This window comes from Hemicordylus capensis, chromosome 3 (assembly GCF_027244095.1).
Source record: "Hemicordylus capensis ecotype Gifberg chromosome 3, rHemCap1.1.pri, whole genome shotgun sequence".
Taxonomy (NCBI): domain Eukaryota; kingdom Metazoa; phylum Chordata; class Lepidosauria; order Squamata; family Cordylidae; genus Hemicordylus; species Hemicordylus capensis.
Window position 1 is genome coordinate 52,137,366 of NC_069659.1, and position 21,654 is coordinate 52,159,019.

Below are 21,654 nucleotides of genomic sequence, written 5' to 3' on the forward strand. Positions count from 1 at the left end.
ATGCTTGAAGTTGCGGTTTTTCGTCCCAATGTGCATCACTTTACACTTGCTAACATTGAACCGCATTTGCCATTTTGTCGCCCACTCCCCCAGTTTGGAGAGATCCTTTTGGAGCTGCTCACAATCTGTTTTGGATTTCACTACCCGGAAGAGTTTGGTATCATCTGCAAATCTGGCCACATCGCTGCTTACCCCTGCTTCTAGATCATTTATGAATAAATTTCTTTAAATTTCTTTCTTTAAAACGATCATTTTAGTGATATGCGTGCTTATGCAAATTTAATATATTAAAATTCATTTGATCAGCTGATATGTCTCTAATCACCTTCATAATTTTTTCATAGTCTTATGACTGCATTCACATTGAGGCTCAAACTCCATGTAATATGGAGCTTTATGTGTTGCCTTCCAAATGCTTTTTAATTGAAAAGCAGCTTCAAGAGCAGAAGGCCAGCAGGAGAGCTTCAGGTAATTAGTTTGGCCCCAGGATTCACTCTTGACAAGGAAGCCCCTGTAATTCTTTAAACTCAGTTCATTTACATGCCGCAGCCTTATCAGCAACAATCTACTTCCTCTTTTTAACTTGCTTTCTTGCTTTCTCCATGTCTGTTTTGTATCTTTGTGCTAACAATATTCCAAGCTCATTGTATTTAAGTGTTTCCCCCCAAATAAGTAACTTTTCTTCTCAGAGCTTTAATAAAACCTCATTTCTTTGTTCAGCAGTTCATCGTGTAAGAAGTGTGTGGTGGTTGGCAATGGTGGTGTCCTTCGAAACAAAAGTTTAGGAGAGACAATTGATTCCTATGATGTGGTAATCAGGTAAACATAATTTCTCACGTTATAGCAAGGTTTAGTGTTGAATTAATAGATGTTTATATAGGCCAATATTGTTTTCCTCACTTTACTGATGGTGATGGGGGAAGACTCTGGGGCTGAGAGAAATCAGCTTGCCTATGGCTATTGTGGTATGAAGTGTGGTAGCAACCATGCTTCGGAGCAAACATGGTAACACAACCCAGTAAGTTCATGACTGGGGGGCTTAACCATTATACAGAATCAGAGGTGCACTTAGGTAATTTTGGAGTCTGGACCTAAATGCCTTCAGAGGCATCCCACCACTGGAGGCCCCCCTGCAAGTTAAGCATCATCCCCCCCCCATTACACACACCCGTGACAAACACAGTATTTTTAACACATGGATTCTTGAGGGCACAAACAGCAACTGAGCTCACAAGAATGTAAGAATATAAAACAGGTATATTTATGAAGAAATGCAGTAGCAGAAACATTTTAACATGCAACTTAACATATTCCCATCCCACATAATTCATTCCCTAAACAACTGAATCACTAAACAAAAAAAGTGATAACTAGTTCAAAATAAGTGGTTTAGTAATCAGACATTCAGCTTTCAGTTCTATAATGGTTTTATTTTTCTGTTTTGTATCCTGTTATGTTTTATATTGAACCCATTTGAACAATATGTTTGACTGGCTGCACCTACCACACAATTATGGACTGGGACATGTATGTCCTGCTACCCTCGCAGCATGCTGTCCCATTTTTCATAATTTTGGTGCAGGCGAGTTTCAGGTGCACTGTTCCACACGCAATTATGGGAAATGAAGTACCACACAGGAGTGGTGTGTTTCAACGTGTCCCTAATTGTGTGATGGATGGTACTGTTTGGACATATCATCCTTTGTAAAAACCTTTGTAACCTTTGTAAAAACCACTGTGGCATCTGATGGTTGGGCCAGTGTGAAAGAAGGAGCACAAGAACAGGAATACGGAGTATCTGGGACATAGGAATAGCAAAGGGAGTTTGCTACAGTTATGTTGGGAGTCAGTATCTCCAATGTGGAGGGTGAGAGTGAGAAAACAACATATGGAGGAGATCAATTGGGCTTCAAGCAAGGCATCTTCCTGGCAAGGATTAATTCACTGCAATCAGTGCTGGCCACAAGATCACATTAAGAGGTAGGCAAGAATGAAGAAAGTGGTGCAGGAGGAAACTATTGGAAGAACAGGTGTTCAGAATAGAGAATATGGATTGCATGGAGTGTCTGAAAAAGCTGCACTTTCTTTCAAGTTCTTTTAAAGAGCCATTTTTGATACGCCTTGTGATGAAATGGGGCAGGACTACTTTTATGCAAATTGGCGCTGTCAATAATAAGAGGCAGTTAGAGAGTGACAGAAGTGAAGTACAGAGTAGAGTGGAGATTTGAGTCTGGGTAGGAACAGTCCTAAAGAGGAGGAGTTCTGAGACTCAAAGGATAAGACAGTCTAAAAAATAAAGGTCTGGGTTATTAGGACAGTCTGTAATAAAGATGGGGTTGTGAAGTACAGTTCTGGGAAGGAACTGGGTTCAAAGGTGAAAAGCCTTATATATTGTGTTGTTGTTGTTGTTGTTGTTATTAATAATTCAATTTCTATACCGCCCTTCCAAAAATGGCTCAGGGCAGTTTACACAGAGAAATAATACATAAATAAGATGGATCCCTGTCCCCAAAGGTCTCACAATCTAAAAAGAAACATAAGATAGACACCAGCAACAGTCACTGGAGGTACTGTGCTGCGAGTGGATAGGGCCAGTTACTCTCCCTCTGCTAAATAAAGAGAATCACCACATTAAAAGGTGCCTCTTTGCCAAGTTAGCAGGGGTTAAGCAATGAAGTGGTGTGAGAAGTTCAAATCATCAACTCTGTAACCAAGCAAGATTTCAGCACTACTAATCAGCAGTGAAACAAACAAACCTCAGATAAAATCTTTAAATAAATATTCTTCTTGTGGTTTTTTTTTAAGTACATCTGACTGAGTTATTTCTGTAACAAACCCTCCTCACGTCTGCAAAGCCATGTTATCAGAAACCAACAGAGTTACAGATGCTTCATCATAAGATTGGTGGCAGTGGAAATAGAAGTACACTTATACAAGCCAAAGTAACATCTATGGTGAAAAACAGCTGAAAATAAACTTTATACACACATCCCTGACCAAACGCCACACACCTATAACAGAAGCAAAGAGGAGTGTAATAGTCTTGCTCCCCATGTTTTTTTCTGTTGCATGTAAATGGAAACTTTTGCCTTATCATTCATAAAAATATAATGTAATATCTTGGCAGTGTACATAATCCAAATTACAATATGAAAATAAAATAACAATTAAAACACTTCCACAGAATAAAAACAAAAACAATTCCTAGAATAAAGCAATTTCACAGAGTAAAACAATTTAAACAGTTTAAAATTATGGGAGCTGTAGTCATACAACAGCTGGATGGCCAAAACTCGGCACCTCGGCTCATTGTGTAGCTTGAACTGCAGCTTGTTGAGCTAAGATGGCTTTCTGCAAAATGGGATTTATTGTCATGTAAACAACTATTTTGTGTGTGTATTTCCCCCTTATAGAATGAATAATGGCCCTGTTGTAGGCTATGAAGAAGACGTTGGGAGGAGGACAACATTTCGGCTCTTCTATCCAGAGTCTGTTTTTTCAGATCCAATTCACTATGACCCTAACACAACTGCAGTTCTTGTTGTCTTCAAGCCTCATGACTTAAAATGGCTTTGGGATCTGCTCAGTGGTCAGCGTTTAATAGTAAGCCAATTTAATTTTTTGGGTTCCAATTCTCGTACTTTTCCTTCCCACAATCTTGTATAGTACTGTGTACAAACTCTCTGCTACTAATTCGGAGTGAGGAATGTAACAAAAGTTTAGGAACTGACTGGTTTATAAAGCCTAAATTGCAGGGATACATGAGCCAGACTGCAGTGTTGGAGAGGGAGTGGCAGCAGTTGTGAGCAATGGTCCTGATAAGAGAAGATAAGGAAAGACATGATTTTGTGTTGCTTTCCACTGTGCAAGCTGTCTTGCACTGGTTTTTGCACCTCTTTATGATGAAAATAAACTGTGCAAAATAAAAAAATAAAATTGTGCAAATTAAAAACATGCTAACTTGCATAATATATATGAGTCACAGAATCAGGATTCCTTGACACAGGTATTTTTCTAAAGCAAAGAGGGGGAAGTGTCTGGCCTTAAACCCCTAGTTTCTGTTTTTATGGTGCTTGTATATATGAGAAACTGGGTTAAATAGATTTGTCCAGCTCCTTTGAGCTAGTTTCTATTTGGACCAACTTCCTCATCTCATTTTGGCAACAGGTTTGATGTTTATAGCAGTGTTGCTATGGTGGGTTGGGAGTGAATATAAGGACCAGCGGCTTCAGCTGCTTTTGCTGCCTGTTCCATTTAGTGATCCCTATGTAGGAGTTACAGGAGGGTGGTCAGCTTGTTCTGGTGAGTTCTCTTGGGCTTCTCTGATATACTGCCCTCTCAGATGGTTAAAGCTTTAGGACACTGGAAAAGGTGAAACATAATTTAGGGAATCCATTAGCAGTTGGTGGGTGCCCTCTCAGGTGGTTGGCTTTAACCATCTGAGAGGGCAGTTCTGTCAGAGAAGCTAAAGAGAACTCTATTTTCCATCCCACTCCTCATTGTGAGGGCATGTGATAGTGGTAATGTGGAACACCTTTTCTTCTATTTCACTTCAGATTTAACTCAGTGTCAGAGGAGAAGGATAGAGAGAAACAAATAGAATAATATCTCTGTGCACACGCATGTGTTCTGATTGTGAAGGAGTGATTGGCATGGCCTGGCACTTTCTCCCTGCCCTGGTCCTGATCACAACCCCTGATGATGGACTAGAGATTATTTATTTTGGAGAATGCAGGGATATGGGAAGGGAAAGTAACAACAAGCAAGCCACACACACCCTCCCTCTCTCAAACACACATACTAATACACTCGTGTATATTTGTGAGAGAAGCTCTAATACCCTTCCCCACCTCCAACTTGGTCTTCAAAAGTGAAGGTTCTTCATGATTTTGAGGTAAAGCCTGGAAGTACTTAGGAAATCAGCTTGTGGCAAAGCGGTTCTAGTGGCAAGCATCAGTGAAAGTGGTGGCCATAATCATACATGCCCCTTCCCTTGATCAACGCTCTAAGAGCAAACTTATCTATATACACAGTTTTGGAGCAAAACCTTCACCTAGACAGAATGGCATTCTGCCTTTGTGCATACTGTCTCACGTTCATAGTGTGTGTTTGCTCAGTCATGTCACATTGTCCTCCATGTTTGCTTTGAATGTTTGCACACAGCAGTATTTTCTTGCATTCCTTGTGTGTATATCCCCCCACTCACTCTTTTCTACCCGCTTAAAAAGGTTATTAGTCAAAATTATCATCTTGGATGTGCCTTGCAAAAGAGCAGAATGAATGCAAAAAGTGCTGCTGTGAAAAAGGAAACCCCTTTTCTCAGCCCCTCCAGCCTGAACATGGGGGGAGCACAGAAGCCACAGAGCTGATTAAAGCAATACATCCTGTATCTAATTCAGAAAGAAGAGGCAGTAGGCATCAGCGAGCTGAGCAAACTGCCTGATCAGTATCATCACTGAAGCTCTGATTGGTGGTTTCTGTTGATCACCAGAATGTGGCATGTTTTCCTGTGGAATTTGAAAGGTCAAATTCCAAAAGTCAAATTCCAAAAGTCAGTGTAATTCAGGATTGGAGCCCATGAGGATTTTTTAAAATGCTCTTTAATCCAGATAGATAGAGAAGATACATTACAATATGCTAGATTGATGAAATTATGCCAGAATAGGAAAGGCTATCTTTAATTGCCTCAATGACACTCCAGTTGATTTTCAGGAGAGTTTCCTCTTGGGTCCTGAATATAAAATTAGGCACCATATTTTCTGAAAAAGTTCTCAGATCCTTGTACAGCTTTGAGAACAGTGTATTACCTTTTTGGCCTGCTCTGACCTTGCAGCTCTTTTATAATGTGGCTATGAAAACACATTATTCTCAAGTTGCTTCATGCTCTAGAAATCCATTACTCATACATTTTTCTTTGAAAAATCATCAGGATGTGTGTTAGTTCTTGGTATTACTGCTTTGTTAATTCTCAGAGAATGAGAGACACAAGACCAAGGCCTGAGATTACCTTATTTTAAAAAGCAACAATGTGAGCTTTCTTTTTTACATCCTCTGTCCCACTGGTGTGTTTGCTCGCAGAATTAATTTGCCTCTCTTGTTACATTATTTGTCAATGAGTGCTCAAGGTGTTGAAGAGATAACAGCTTTTAAATTTTAATGCATGTTCTGTAGAGAACTAATGCTTTTTGGAAGAAACCGGCACTGCAAATGATATACAAATCCAGCCAAATCAGAATACTTGATCCTGCTATCACTAGAAGAACAGCATATGATTGGCTTCATTTGCCCTCAAAGTTCTCCAAGCTAGAAGTAAGTATTCGTTTACTCTGATTGTCTGCATAACTGCCAAGGCAATGGTATACAAGAGTCATCCTTACCATGTTGCCTTGGAAGGCTTCTTGTAGGCTCCATGGTATTGAGAATAGTGACAATTTCCTATTATAGTGGAATGGTCACTTAAAGATGGAGCTAAGGTAAACCTGTGGCTTTGTTCCTTAAAGGGTGTTGCTATGTACAAGATACCGTACTTACAATATATGAGATGACAGTATACGGTTCTCTTTTGTGTAAGAGTAAACAAATGCACATGGTATACGTTGAGAAATCCACACTTATTTTACTGCCCAAGCAATATTGCAGCCTTGAAAATTAGCCCACAAGCGTTATTAACCTGCCTGTGCACACATAACTTTGTTAGTCATATTGATACATTAAAAGCCTGAAACAAATAATTATATCTTCCAGTATGTAACAGTCTCCTTGCCTGGTCACCTCAAGCAGGCTGGGCAAACTTGGCTCTCCAGATGTTGTTGAACTAAAATTCCCATCGCCACCAGCCACTGTTGTTGTGGCTTGGGATGATGGGAGTTGTAATTCAACGTCTGGAGAGCCAAGTTTGCCCAGCTGTGATCTAAAGATGTTGTTGTTGTGGTAGTGGTGGTGGTAAACAACTTTATTTGTTAGCCACCCCATAACAAATTGTTCTCTAGGCAGCTTACAACACAACTGGAGGATTATAAGAAGATTATCTTTCTTGGAGGCCTTCAAGAGAGCTGTAGATCCGTCTTTTTAGCCTTCCTTCTAATTATATCTAGTTTTAATTTTATTGTTTTAATTTAACTTTTTTTTAATTTTTTCATTTACATCCCACTCTTCCTCCAAGGAGCCCAGAGTGGTGTTCATGGTTATGTTTATACTCACAACAACCCTATGAGGTAGGTTAGGCTAAGAGATAAGTGACTGGCCCATAGTCACTCAGTGAATTTCAAGGCTGAATCAGGATTTGAACTTTGGGCTTCCCAGTTCTAGTCCAGCAATCTAACCACTACACCCCACTGGTGTGGTCTCTGGGTGGTTTACAACAAAACAAAAATAAATTACAACAGAAAAAATTAAAACATTAGTTAAAATATTTTAACAAATTTTAATGAGTTTTAATCTGCTTTAAATGTCTTATTTTATTTTAATTGTTTTATTATGTGTGTTTGATTTTAATTTGAACTTCTCTGAGCCATTAGGAAGGGCAGGATATAAATTGAATGAATGAATAAAGACTAATCTTAATCATATTCAGGCAACCAAATGAGCAACTATTTACAAGCCTGAAATATTGCTAAAAGTAAGTTCTGGGTGTTTTTTTTAATCACAGACTGTCCTCCCATAAAGACACAATATTAACCAATAAAGGAACTTCTCCAATCTTTATACATTAATCTTATTTTATAATCTCCCATTGTTATGTAACCTCTGAATCTTTCAAGTTATCCTGCAATCACATTTTAAAGGCCTTGGTCTACCTTTGGAATGACCCTCACAGTGGCCTCTTCCATACAACAATATGTAGTGCTTTGAAAAGAGCTTGCCAGTCAGTTGATGGCAAAAGCTTATTCCTCCACACATTTTCACAGACTCCTGTTGTTATGCCCCATGCAATCTCACATGCAGGTCTTAGGACCAGAATGACGAACCTTGTGTGATTTCCATAGTTCCTCCTGCTGACCAGCCCTTGCTTTATGTGATTCACCCACCCTTTCCCCTGTTTGTCAGGAAAGTGGTGGGATAATCACTGAAAGCAATAGCTGGCCAGCAGATGGTACTGCAGAAATTGTGCAAGGTCATTAATGACCATATGAGACTGTGCTGGAAAAGACAATGGGAATCTTGCAAGAGTGTGTGGATGCTGAATAAGCTCTTGCCTTCAGCTTACTTGATGCAAGCTCTTTTCACAGTGCTGTTTGTTGTTGCTGGAAGAGCCCAAAGTCTACAGCTTTGATTTAAGAATACATGGTTGATCTAGAATAGTTGTTTACCAAATTACTATTGGTATGAGGGTTATTCATTTACTTGTTGCCTGGCTTTTGATTAATTGGTTAAATGATGGGTTGATTAAATTTACATCCGTTTTTAACACACACATCGTAAGCAAAACATGGAAACTCAAAGCAAATAATAGAGAAGAGGACAGAGGCAGGATTCAGTTGGTCATGAATCCTGAGCACAGTTGAAATAAATGAGACATGACTAACAACTCCCTTTAATTTCAATGGGACTTAGTTAAATGCTCATAGTATTAAAGCATTTATAGTATGTACTTCTTTGATATGCAGCAGGAAGTATAACTGACCAGATCAGTTTTTTTAAAATTCTGATTAAACGTAACTTTAAGTTGATAATATCAGTTATACTGCTTTAATTTCTGTGAGTTTCCGGCCTTGAATATTTTTAAAGAAAGACAGGATACATGATGCTGAAATAAATAAATAACTTACGATTTAATGTTACCACTCCTTGTTAGAAGGAAAAGCTACTTTTAATATTTTTATTTCTGATCACAGTAACACACTAGAAGCAACAGAACCCTTAAATAAAGAACTGTGGCCTTCGCTCACAGTCCCACCTATTAAAGTTAACCAAACCCTAAGAGTAATTTGAACAAATCTTCTGCAAGTGCTCAACATCTATTGGGACTATTGGCAGTTTAAAAAACCAAAAAAGTCTGTAAGCTTGAATCCATAGATAAACTATTCCCCCCCTCCCTTGATTGATCAGTGTTGGGGATGGGAGTAAACTTAAATGGGAGGTTGTGACCTAAGCAGGGGTGTCCTCAGAGAGCCCTGGCAGGGTGTGGGCCCTTGGGCAAATCAGCCAGTGTTGGTTATTTCCAGTTAATTTTAATGGCAGCAACAAGAGCGGGGCCCACACAGTCGCCCTGCTTGCCCTGCCCTAAGGATAGCTCTGGACCTAAGGGCATGGCTGTTTATGTTTCTGTGTCTCCTCTGCCAAAACTTGGCAAAACAGGAAAATCTAGCTATCCTTCTGAAGCTCTCAAAGGACATGTCCTGATGGCCCTCTCTGAGGAACAAACTGCACAAGTGTAGGTAGGACAAGTTGCTGCCATCTGGAAATTTGGCATACCTGAGTGAGATTTGTGTCCTCCCAAAAAGGCCAAGGGGGATCTTCAATATGGAAAATGAGCATGGAAAGGATGTGCTGCCTGTCTGGAAATCCACCCCTAAAAATAAATGTGTCTGCTGTTATAATGGTGTGGGTCTCATCTCATCTCCAGAGTAGCTTGGTAATTTTACTTTTCAAGTGTGATTAGTGATTTGTGTTACTCAGTTTTGCCTGCTGCCCTGATAAGAAAAAGGAAAGTACTCAGCATACAGTTTCTTAACAGGGAACCCAGTGGGAAAAGGCCAGTCACTGTGCCTTTTGAAAACAAGGTAGTAGCATGTGCTGAGAGAGAACTCTGAGCAACAGACTACTCATGGTCTATGCATTAAAAAGATTCCAGGAATGTGACAACATAACTCTACATTACAGGATTCAGCAAATTAATGTTGACTCTACACTACAGCAATGTTTCCATTTAACAAATAACAAACATGCTCACTCCTACCTGGATTCCATTTAGCAATTTTAGTTGTGGAAATCAAACAAACTGCTTGCTGAAGTGGAGTGAGGAGAAGATGATGCCTGTGTTGCACTGGCCTTTGTTCTCCTGCCCCTCTTTTCTTTAATTTTAATTTTAAAATTTGATATGTTCCAGATTGTGTAATAAAAAGTAACTGACAGCCCAGGAAATTTCTGCCAGGATCCACAGCAGAACAGGGCATCTCATTTTTGCATTTGACCTTGATATCTCTGGCTTGGCACACTTTATTTTTCATCTTAATTAGTTTTTGCAGTGCTGGCTGTGGGTCCCCCACCCACCACCACCATTATTCATGTCTTTTAATCTACCTGTGTATCTGGGGCAGGAGATTCTTTTGGCTTCTGAGAGAAAGGCAAACCACCTGAAGAAGAGATTCAAACTTTGGAATGGCCCTCTGCAGGAGGCTTCCTCACTAGCACTGTTCAGTATGATTAAAAAGTAGAGATGCTGTGCTTGCCTACAGCATCCCAGAGAATGTGCTCTAAAGCTCCACCCCTGCACTCTAAAACTCCATCCCATGGTTCAGGGCTACAGTGTTTGTTTGCAGAGACAAATGCGGTACTCGTCAGATCTGCCTCTGCAGAGAAACTCTGTCTCTGCAGACCAGTGCTGTAACCATGGACAGCAGGAGAAGGCACAGCTTCTGAGCATGTTGGCACAGGGATTGAGCTTCAGAATGTGCTTTTGGGGATGCTGTACAGCACCCCTGCTTTTTATAACACCTGAACAGGGCTTCTATCATCCTTTCAGAAACTAGTTAAGACCTTGCTTTTCTGTTGTACTTTCAGAAACTGAGTCCATTTGTAGTGGTTTAATTTATATAGTGCCATCAGTGTGTGTGGTGTTTTATGATGTAAGGTCAGAAGCTTACATCATAAGTTTCTTTGTGATCTAAAATGTGATATTTATTTATTTATTTATTTATTATTTTATTGAATTTCTATACTGCCTAACATCAAAATCTCTAGGCAGTGTACAGCATTAAAACAAAATATAATATAAAACATCTTAAAATAATAAAAAGATAAAAATCATAATAGATAAAAACACATTAAAATGTAAAAATTTAGATTTCAGTTAAAAGCCTGGGGAAGCAAGTACGTCTTCAGGGTCCTCCTAAAAACAAACAGAAGGAGATGCTCTTATTTCAGCAGGGAGTGGGTTCCAAAGCCCTGGGCCACAGAAAAGGCTCAGTCCCAAGTTGCCACCAAACAGGTTGGCGGCAACCATAACCAGACCTCTCTAGATTATCTTAATAGGCAACAGGGTTCATGACAGAGAAGGGGCTCTCTTTGCTTCTCCCTGGACCTAAGTCATTAAGGGCTTTATAGGTAATAAACAGTACTTTGTATTTTGTACGGAAACATATATGAGAAGACAGCAAGGGAAGAGGAGATGGAGGAAGCAAGGGAAGAATATGTGATTATTTCTGTTACATGTACTTAGACTTGGTTATAATCAGGTATAGAGGCTAGGAGGTCTTGCCAAACATTTCATGCAGAAACTGCATTTGAGAAGGGTTTTGAAGGAAAGGAGACCTCCTAGGCACCATGCAAGCTGGCAGTCAAACCTTATGAATCTGGGTGAAAACAATTCTAAGAGCGTCATTTGCCACTAGAAGAGAGGCCTTTGCTTCTCCTTTGCTTACCGGAGCTCTTCTATGCCTGCTGCACCTCTTTCCCTTTGTTAAGGGAAAAAGTTCTTACCTTGGGGAAGGTGATGTGCAGGAATGGGGTACAAGCCCCAGTTGGAGGTGGGCCTGGTTGAGGGGGACTATGCCTGCTTTGAACTGGGGCCACTAATCTGAACACCCCTGTTTTGAATTGACATCCCATCCCTACTGAAAAGCATAGGTTTAAGCTAGAACCTACACTTTCAAGGCTCTGCTCAGGCATAATTTCAGGGCTGGGTCACGCATTTCATTTTTATATGTACACATACACCTGCAATATGAAGTGTGAATACAGCATAAGAGATTTTGCAAATGCATACATGTTGTATTCTATCTAGCAATCCTTCATGTTTTGTTAATTAGAAGTTTGTCCCTGTGGAGGATCCTGTAGAGAGTGTGGGGGGTGGACTCAGAAAGAAGAGGGAAGGGAAGGAAAAAGAGAAAAATGGACTTTTCCTGAATAAAGCTTAGTTAAACATAAGATTGCTTTGTGTTTATGAGGGAAGCAGCTATAAAACAATGAGGCTGTTCTCATCCGCAGACAAAACTGAGCTAAGGAAGCCAAGCCTGGTCTTGCCCATGCATAAGAAACACCGGGATCGCTCCCAATCCAGTGGTGCCTCAACGGCAAACTCACCTAGGTAGCCACCCGCTTAAAGGTTAAGGGAGCAAGTGCTCCCTTTGCCCTGTTTTGTTAATTCTGTGGCAGCATTGGCTGCTTTCAGCTGATGCTGCAACACCATCAGGCAACTGCCCATCACTGAGGGAATCCCCCATAATGCACTGTGCACTTGTGAAGTGCATTATGAGAGTTCCAGGGCGACATGTCATGGCCCCCGACCCTCCACGCTGCCAGGGGCAGTTGGCAATTGTCTGGGCGGGCAATCTGCCCATCCAGGAAAGACCAGGGGATTGCCTGTGGGGAAGATAAGCTTTGCAAGGCTTCCTCCCCTTGTCCCTTCAAGCGCTTTCTCACTGATTGTGAGAAAGGGCTCCATTTGTCATTCTGGCACACATTCCTGAGAGCTGGGATTGGCTTCAGCTTCCTGCTAACTAGGGATGTGCATGGAACCACGGAGGTGTGGTCCGGCACTCGGGGAGTGTGTATTTAAGGGCGGGGGGTAGTACTTACCCCCCCTCTGCCGCTCTTCTTCCTCCGGTGCTGTTCCTCCCTGCCGCCCCTGCCCCCGTCGTTGTCTTCCAAGTTTATAAGTAGAAAAAGCTGGCACCACGCATACGCCCGTTGCCGCCACCGGCACGCGCGCCGCATACGTCACAATGACGTATGTGGCACGCGACTAGGAAAATCCTAGCCCGATTTTTGTGATCGTAAGAACCACCGGGCTCGCAGCCGAGCCCGGTGGTTCTGGAGTGGTTAACCTGCTCCTGTAGTCCACCCCTTAGCCCGGGTTTGCGGAGCGAGCGCTCTGCAAACCTGGGCTATCTGCTCGTGAGTAGCCACGGTGCGGCTCCGCGCCACGGCTATTCGCAAGTAGACCCCCGGCCCGGAGGCTTAAAAGCAGCCTCCCGGCTCAGGGGTCTCCCCAGTATGCCCTGTGCGCTCGCGCAGGGCATACTGGGGCTTCCGGGGTCCGCACGGCCCCCGAGCTCCCCAGCCCCCGCTGGCTCCATCTCAGAGCCGGCCATCATGGAGGCGGCCGATCCGGCCGCCCAGGGCTCCCTGCCCACGCACTTCCCAAAACCATGTCTCAAGGATCGTGAGACCTGGTCCATAGTTTACTGTGTAACCAAGTTTCTGGTTTGTTTTAAAGTATATATTTGATAAAACATGGTTTCACCTGTGTGGATGTGTTTGCAAATCAAAAGCTCTTATTTTCTGGTTGGTTTTTTAAAAAAATTGTGCTTGTCTTTTTCTCTTTTCCTTTTCCTTTTTAAGAAACCCAAACATCCCACAACTGGGTTAATTGCGATTGCCTTTGCATTTAACATATGCAGTGACGTTCACTTGGCAGGCTTCAAGTACAACTTCAGTGACCGAAACAGTTCTTTGCACTATTATGGCAATGACACCATGTCTTTGATGATTCAGGTAATGTGCTACATTTTGCAATAAGAAATGGCTATGAGAAAGTGTGTGTTTTCTAGGAGGTTGCGGGCGGGGAGTTAAAGTGGGCTTTAAGCTACGAGCCCGATTTGGGGATCTTTTATTGCTTACCACCTCAACTGCACTACTTGGCCTCAAGTAAGTGGCTTTATTCTCTCCTCAGGACCAGTTCACACATTACATTTTTCAAGGTACATCAAGGTTTTACAAGGTACATCAAGGTTTTCAGGTGTACACCCAGTATTGTTCAATGTGAGTGCAACAAACAGGTGTTTGCAAACATGCGTCATACAGAAATTCTATCAAATATTTGAAGGGCTGTCACATAGAAAAAGGAGCTTATTTACTCTGTGTTTCTCCTGAGGACAGAAATAGAACCAGTGGTTTGAAATTACAAGGAAGGAGATTTAGGCTAGACATCAGGAAGAATTCCCTAATTGTGAGCTATCCTTCTCTACAAGATTTCAAACCGAGGCTGGATAGTCATAGCCATCTGTCAAGAGTGCTGTAGCAGTTTCCTCATTCAACAGGGGATTGGACGAGAAGACTTCCAAGATCCTTCCAACTTTTAAAATTCTAGATATATGGCTCAGGAAGCAGTGATTGGGTGCAGCTGCCGGTTGAGTGTACATTCAGTAGCAAATCTGGCTTTGCCTCTGTGTAATGTGTGAAATGGTCTTCAGGACACCAGTATGAAGAACATAAGGAGGCGGGTCTCACGATCCGTGAGACCCGCTTTTGTAACAACTGCGGGGAGAGTGGGCTAAGCCTGCTCTCCCCGCAGATGAGCGGGCAGGGAGCCCTGGGTGGTTGGATCAGCCGCCCACACGGTTGCCGGCTCCCTGGCGGAGCTGGCGGGGGGTGGGGGGAGCGGGGGCCACGCGGCCCCCGCAAGCCCCAGTATGCCCTGTGCGAGCGCGCAGGGCATACTGGGGAGACCCCCGGAGCTGGGAGGCAGACCTGCTTTTTAGCAGGGGTTCTCGAGCGGGTTACCCGCTCTAGAACTACCGGGCTCGGCTGCCAGCCCGGTGGTTCTTACGGTCAACAAAAATCGGGCTAGCCTCTGCTAGCCCAATTTTTGTTGATCGTGAGAATCGCCCCAAGGTTTGTTATGTGCTAAGATGTCCTTCATTAGAGTGTTCGAAACATCCATTAACTTCACAATGACCATATAAGGTAGTCAACATTCATATCCCCAGATTGCAGATGGGCAGGGGACTGAGACAGAGGGGATGGTTCCCAGACAAGATTTGAATTGGGAGCTTCCATATTAATAGCTTCGTTTCTTGGGCACTGCACTAGTTATTTTGATGCTGCACTTGAGCTAGCTCTTCAGAAAGGAAAAAAAGAGCCCTAGTATATATGCACACTACACAAAGGGGCTCATGGAATCATTCCCCATATCATGATCAGAGAGTTGTGCACTCAGCTTGCTCTTCGTTGCCCTTGTGTCCTGCAAGATTACAAAAGAGTCTACAACTGAAGGGTTAACTAGGAACAAATTGCATACGTGATACAATCATACTACATGTTTGCTTGTTTATTCACTCAAGGGGGTCCACAAATCATTCCCTCAGATAGGGACCACCTTGTACTGCTTCTGCAGCACCATTCATGGAACACATCACCAATTAAATAGTCTAAGGGTTCCAAGTTCCCTTCCTGGCCTCTCCAAGATAGGGCTGAGAGAGATTCCTGCCAGCAACCTTGGAGAAGCTGCTGCCAGTCTGTGAAGACAATACTGAGCTAGATAGACCAAGGGTCTGACTCAGTATATGGCAGCTGCCTATGTTGCTATGTTCCTCTTAATTTCCTTGTTTTAATCCTATAAGTCTAGCAGAAACATGGTGGCAGAAGAGACTCACCCTTGAACTGTGAATTAACCTGAATGAAGTGGGTGACACTCTGCAGAATGTTAAGTCATGGACAGCCCAGAGGAGTTTTGATGTGCTTTTGGAAAAATTAGTGTTTAAGTTTAGAGTTCAGGTCCCATTGATTTTAGTGGGGTTGCTTAGTTTTCTGGGGATTGTGCCTCAGGATTAGAAAATAAATACCATCTTTGCTCTTTTCCTTGATCATTAAATTCTGAATGCGTGTTTGTTGTTCTGCACAGAATGGATACCATGACATTGCTGCTGAGCAAAAGTTTTTGAAGGAACTCATGGACCGCAATATTGTGGTCAATTTGACAGAAGAATAACAATGGAAGAACAATCACTATTTTCAAATGGATTGATTTTTGAGGATGACTTTTTTTTATTTGGACTCTTTTTATTTTTTTAGCCATTTGCCAAGTTATTTAAGAAGAATCATATGGAAGCCATGCTATGCATGTCCCCTAAGTACAGCAAAAGCAGAGGAATACCTCTTGACTGTTAATATTTGATCAGCAAACAACCACCACAGTTAATTGACACTTGTGAATTTATTTGAGGATGAAAGAAATGCAAACTTCTGCAACCATTTCAAAGATGTGTACCTCAATTTATTTAAAAAGAAAACTCTGTGTCTGTTAGTTGGTTCTTTTTTGTCTCCTAACTCCCCTCTGCCTTTCAGGTGATCACTTCATGCCTAGACCAGGGGTGGCCAGCTGTTTTTGGACTATGCCCCCCACCATCCCCATCCTCAATAAATTTTGGATGGAGATGATGGGAGCTGTAGTCCAGTAACAGCTGGAGACTCTCAGGTTGGCCATCTCTGACCTAAATCTTCAGTGATCTAGATTTTGGCGGTTTGGGGAGAGGGTCCCTCTGTTAAGGACTAAGTAAGGAGGGTCCCTCTGTAAAGATCTGAACATGGATGAAAAGAGAGGGGTTAATGGGGGGGAGGTGTCTTGGAGTCCATTAATGAGGCAAATCTTTGTTAAATTCCTTGATGTTTTGTGAAGAAAATCATTCTCCAGATTAGAGTAAAGCTGCAAACATCAACTAAGGCAATGTAAGCATTGGTTAAGGGGAGACAGGTGTGATAGAAATTGTACAGATAACTGTTCACTTACAGCATTTGTTTGCTTTATATTTAATGGTGGGTAGTCTGATCCTGGCAACATGAGTCTTGTCATTGGCAGTGTTAAAAGTACATGTTAGAGGAAGTTAAGTCTCCTTATATAATGGCATTCTAGCTGAATCCAAAGCAGCTGAGCTTCTGGGATATCATAGTGTGGGATCACTCTGAAACTCCTGCATCTCAGAACAGTACTGCTGTGTTTCCATATGAGCTGAGTTAATTCAGATTTCTCCAAGACACTGGGGTGGATGCTTGGAGCACAACCTGGAGGACACTGGCACACTTGACATGTATTCCAAACTGCTAGCACCTCAAAATTCTGTCGAATCATGAAAACCCAAGATCATTGCTGTTATGATATTGCATGTAAACGGTAAGCTAAGAAATGCTGAGGCATTGTGCAAATACATATCACCCCTCTTCTCCCTTTCCACTTTCCCATTCTATTAGTTTTTCAGGCATATGGCTGAGGATTTTATCGTTCTGTAAAGGAAAGGAAGTGTAGCAGCTGATATGTTGCTTAAATAATGCACAGTTATTTGTTGTATTATCTCTGTCCAAGATCTGCTTGGAAATTTCACCAAGTTCCAAGTCAATGAACAAAATCAATATTATACGTGTTTAACAAATGTTTGTTTTACAACTTGAAAGCAGAGGAACTGACATTTGGCCCTCCTCTCCTGTACATCTTCAGCTGTCTGTTCATTCAGGTCCCTCACTTTGTTACTCTGTTGTGAGTTTTGCCTGTTGTGTGGTATGCTAGGGCAGGCAAAACTGCACAGAGGAAGCTTTAACTTCTGAATTTGACTCTGATAACATTTGTTAAAGGAGCAGAAAGCTAAAACTACCTATTGATTTCTTCCTGTTTGCAGCTGTTAAAGGTCAAAGAAACCTGCCCCCCACCAAAAAATGTCGGCAATACCTTGTAGCTCACATCTCCATTTCTTCCCTTATTTGCGTTCTGTATCCTTAAAATATCTAGAATACACACCCAAAATTAGCTGGTGAACATCTGACATGGAGATAAAGCCATGGCAAAAGGTTAATCTGCTTGGTTACAGTATGTTGGACTGCTGTTGAAGGTACAGCTGCCCACCCAGCATTTCCTAGAACTGATTAGCCATGTACAGTTTTCAGGAGCAAATTAGTGAGCAGGGCCCAATGGAAATCTAGGAGACTTATGGGATCATATTCAGAAATGTCAAGTGAATATCACTTCACAACTCTCCCCAAAAACCTAATTATTTTTTAAGTGCCAACTATTATGTCTGAATTGGTCCAAATTGCAAAACTCACACCCTAAGAATACGGCTTCCAAACCTATGTGGCTTATTCTGCAGGACCCACTAGCATGCTCTTCTTCACCAAAGGAAGGGTCTATTTATCTAAGCCAAATAACACAATGTTTCTTCCAAGGAAGATGTTTCTGTGTCTCTGAATCTATTTGCCTTTCGTTTTAATAACACCAATTTTCCAGTTAGGTAGAGCACTTTTGAAAAGCGTTGGCTTCCTGATCTGTTGTCTGTCTTCATATTCTTCCATGATGTACTCTTTTCTTAGCAATTGCTGCATCATATTTAAGGGGCTTCCCTACCCCCACACCTGTGCTTTTATTTTCATACATAGTAAAGGTAGTTTAGGTTTTAGTGGGTGGGAACTGAGAGTTGGCATATGTGACAAAGTGGGTATACATGCCTTGCTGTATTGATTTCTCTGCTCAATATAAAAATCATTTAACATCATTATGTCTGTAGGCACTGGGACATCCTGAAAGAAAAAAACAGCAAAGGAAAAAGATCTGTGAAAGGAAATGACCCCAATTTATCTTTCCATTGATTTGCACCTGGTGTAGCCATTTCCACTTATTAAAAAATGAGCAAAAATAATAAATGTCCAACCATTTATACTTTGTATGCACTCCACACAACATTTGGATATCTAAATTTTGCATTTTTGAATTGTAAAATCTGCTATTCACGTAAGACAGTTTAACCGGCTACCTTGATTTGTCCTACAAGTATACCAGTTGTGCCGTAAGCTTTTAGGTGTCTATTTTGGGCCATTTATTTTGAATTCTACTTTATTCTTATATAAATCCCACAATAGTATAGTTTAGGCAGAGATTCAGTGTCCAGGCAATTTTGCAGTATTCTCATTCCTCTGGATATAAAGACATTTCAGAAGACTTCCTTCTTTCTCTCCTCCCCTGCCTCCCTCCCCACTACTTTCATTTGCCACCTAGAGCATTATAGATTGTCAGAGGTTTCCAACTGATGGTACTCCGGATGTTGAAAAACTACTACTCCCATCACCCCCAGCTACAATTTATTGTGGCTATGGATGATGGGAGTTGCAGTTCAGCAATAACTGGAGTACTGTTGGTTGGGTATCCCTGGATTAAGTGATTAAATGCAGCATCAAACTATTGTGCAACCTAGCAGTATTTCACCAAAAGTCTAGTTTTGCTTTGATTCAGGTTTCTGAAGAGCATCTTTTGACTTTGCCAGGTTCTAGGCTGGGGTCTTGAGATAATGAGATAAGCAGTGTCTTTTTTTTTGGAAAGTAGTTTCTTGTTTTTAAAATTGGTTCGATAAGTTAGGAAAATAGTCAAATATGGGGTGGGAATGATGGCTCTGATGAAAGTCTTGAACTTTCCAGGATCCTGCTGTACTAATGTTGAATTTGTTAATGTCAAGCAGAGACATAGAGGTCATTCAAACAGTCAAAAAATGTGTTCTACCCAGGTTTGGGATCTGTGTGTGCTTCCAATATTTGGTTGTGTGCAAGGTAAGAGGAAAACCAGGGTAGAAGTGATTGTGTGGAAGCAAGGTAGGGGGGAAAAAGTACCCAGGTCACTTCTACCCAGGTTTTCCTCCTATCTGGCTTCCACAACCAAATTGGGAGCACACACAGCTACCAAATCGTAGAACACAGCTTTTGATAGTGTGCATGACCTTATAATTATCACCTGAAATGTATTAGCCCTATTTGGGAGGGAAAACAAAGGGGTGCAATTATAACATATGTAAAATACTTGTCTTTTCCCCCTATCTTGTCTTAATTTTCTTAACATTGAAAATGTAGTATTTTTATACATTGTGTGAGTTTGTAAAAACATTTTTTCTATCTTGATAAATTAAAATGTTTGTGACTTTTGAGCTTGTTTTGATGTCTGTGGACCCAAATCCTGGCCATTATTATTTGTTTAAAATCGATTTTGAATGTTGTGAATTTAAAGAGACTTATTTTTGCTATAATAAATGCATTAAAATATTTTATTTGTTGCCATCCCTATATACAATCAGTTGTGGTTGTAGTATAGCATAGAGATGCACACGTGTTGCAAATATGACTGAAATACACAATGAGACACATGAGGAAATTTTAATCACACTTCCCCCCTCCCTTCATAGCACTAAATAAGGCAAGCTTCACATAGTTACTTTGCAATGAGAGAGATTTTCACAATAGTGGTGAATGAATATGCTGATTTAATGTTGTCACAGCAATTGCAGTTTTTCAGTTTTGCATGTTTCAAGCACAACAATTTAGGGTACTTTTTTGCATAGTAAAAATGGCCAGAGAGCACAAGTGTATCACTTTCCTTTCTCCAAAAGAAAGGGACCTATGTCCAGCACTCTCTGACTTCAACTATTGCAGAAAAGAATGATCTTGGGGTACTTTAGCAATAATATAAAGTACATATAAATCAAGTTCTCAACAGCCATTAATTCCACCTCTCCCTCAGTGGTCATTCCATCTGTTCAAAATAACAATCTGGTTCAGATGAACACTGACCTGCATGCATGATAATATTGGGGATGTGCTAAGAACGTGCCCATTGTGACATCACTGGAGGATGTCCTGATGCACTCACGATATGTCCTTTAATTGCCTGAGGGGAGCATTCATCTGAATTGCCCCTCCACACACACTCCGAAGCATACAGGGTTTTATCTTTTGTTTGGAAACTAAAAGGCTTGCTTGCTGTTTTGTGATATTTTAGTTAGCCCTGGTATGTTTCCCAGACTATGGGAAACACCTAGATCAGGCAGCAGCAATCTAGGAAGATGCTGAAAGGCATCGTCTCACACTGTGCAGGAGGCGGCAATGATAAACCCCTCCTGTATTCTACCAAAGACAACCACAGGGCTCTATGGTCGCTAGGAGTTGAAATCAACTTGATGGTACACTTTACCTTTAATAAAAAGGCTGCCTTCCTTTTGGATTTTTGTGTTGAGCAGGCAATATCAGGGCCAGGCTTAGGCCCTGATATGTCTTGCACAGGGTCATTCTTCTGACCCATCAACCTGCTTTCTTTTTGGGATTTTTCCTCTGTGTACTGCAATACTGTGCATGCATGTATTTGGGGATTTTTAAAAAATTCTTTTCCACTCAGGACCCAAGGTGGCTTACAGCCAGAATTAAAATACAATTAAACAATGGCATCAAGAATAAAAGCAACAGAAAACCCAGTAATCAATGTCAACTGTCACTGTCTCAGTAAATTTGCAATAACAATTCTTGCAATGGCTACAGAGGAAAACAGCCCTCCCACTGTATGCTGCTTAGCAACCAGGACCAGGTAGCATCAGATGTTTTCCTTCCTGGAGGCAGAGCAGCTCCACATGAGCAGGCCAGATACCCTGTGTGACTTCTGCCTGGCTATTGTGGTGATGCATGAAGGCCCTGAGAAGGACAATGTACATTACAATGTCTACTTCCCAGACCTTGGATGTTAACATCACTGCTTCAATTCTGCCCTTTAAACAAGAAAATAGCCCAGGGCATGTTTAGAAAATAGCCAAGGGTATCCACCTTAAGTGGCGCAGTGGGGAAATGCTTGACTAACAAGCAGAAGGTTGCTGGTTTGGATCACTATATCAGGCAGCAGCAATATAGGAAGATGCTGAAAGGCATAATCTCATACTGCATGGGAAAAGGCAATAGTAAAGCCCTCCTGTATTCTACCAAAAG

General features: G+C 41.5%; 1 protein-coding gene across 6 annotated transcripts in view; it reads left to right on the top strand.

Annotated features, from left to right (window-relative positions):
• ST3GAL6 (ST3 beta-galactoside alpha-2,3-sialyltransferase 6) overlaps window positions 1–19,951 on the top strand; it is a 93,821-nt gene extending 73,870 nt beyond the window's left edge. For 5 of the 6 annotated variants that reach the window (XM_053309576.1, XM_053309574.1, XM_053309577.1 and 2 more), the window contains 5 exons: window positions 721–819; window positions 3,414–3,603; window positions 6,172–6,309; window positions 13,504–13,656; window positions 15,785–19,951. In XM_053309576.1, the coding sequence (XP_053165551.1) occupies window positions 721–819; window positions 3,414–3,603; window positions 6,172–6,309; window positions 13,504–13,656; window positions 15,785–15,871 (667 nt within the window). In that variant the 3' untranslated portion in view covers window positions 15,872–19,951. The remainder of the gene's footprint in view (window positions 1–720; window positions 820–3,413; window positions 3,604–6,171; window positions 6,310–13,503; window positions 13,657–15,784) is intronic. The other variant, XM_053309573.1, reaches the window with a different exon arrangement.
• The last annotated feature ends 1,703 nt before the right edge of the window (window positions 19,952–21,654 follow it).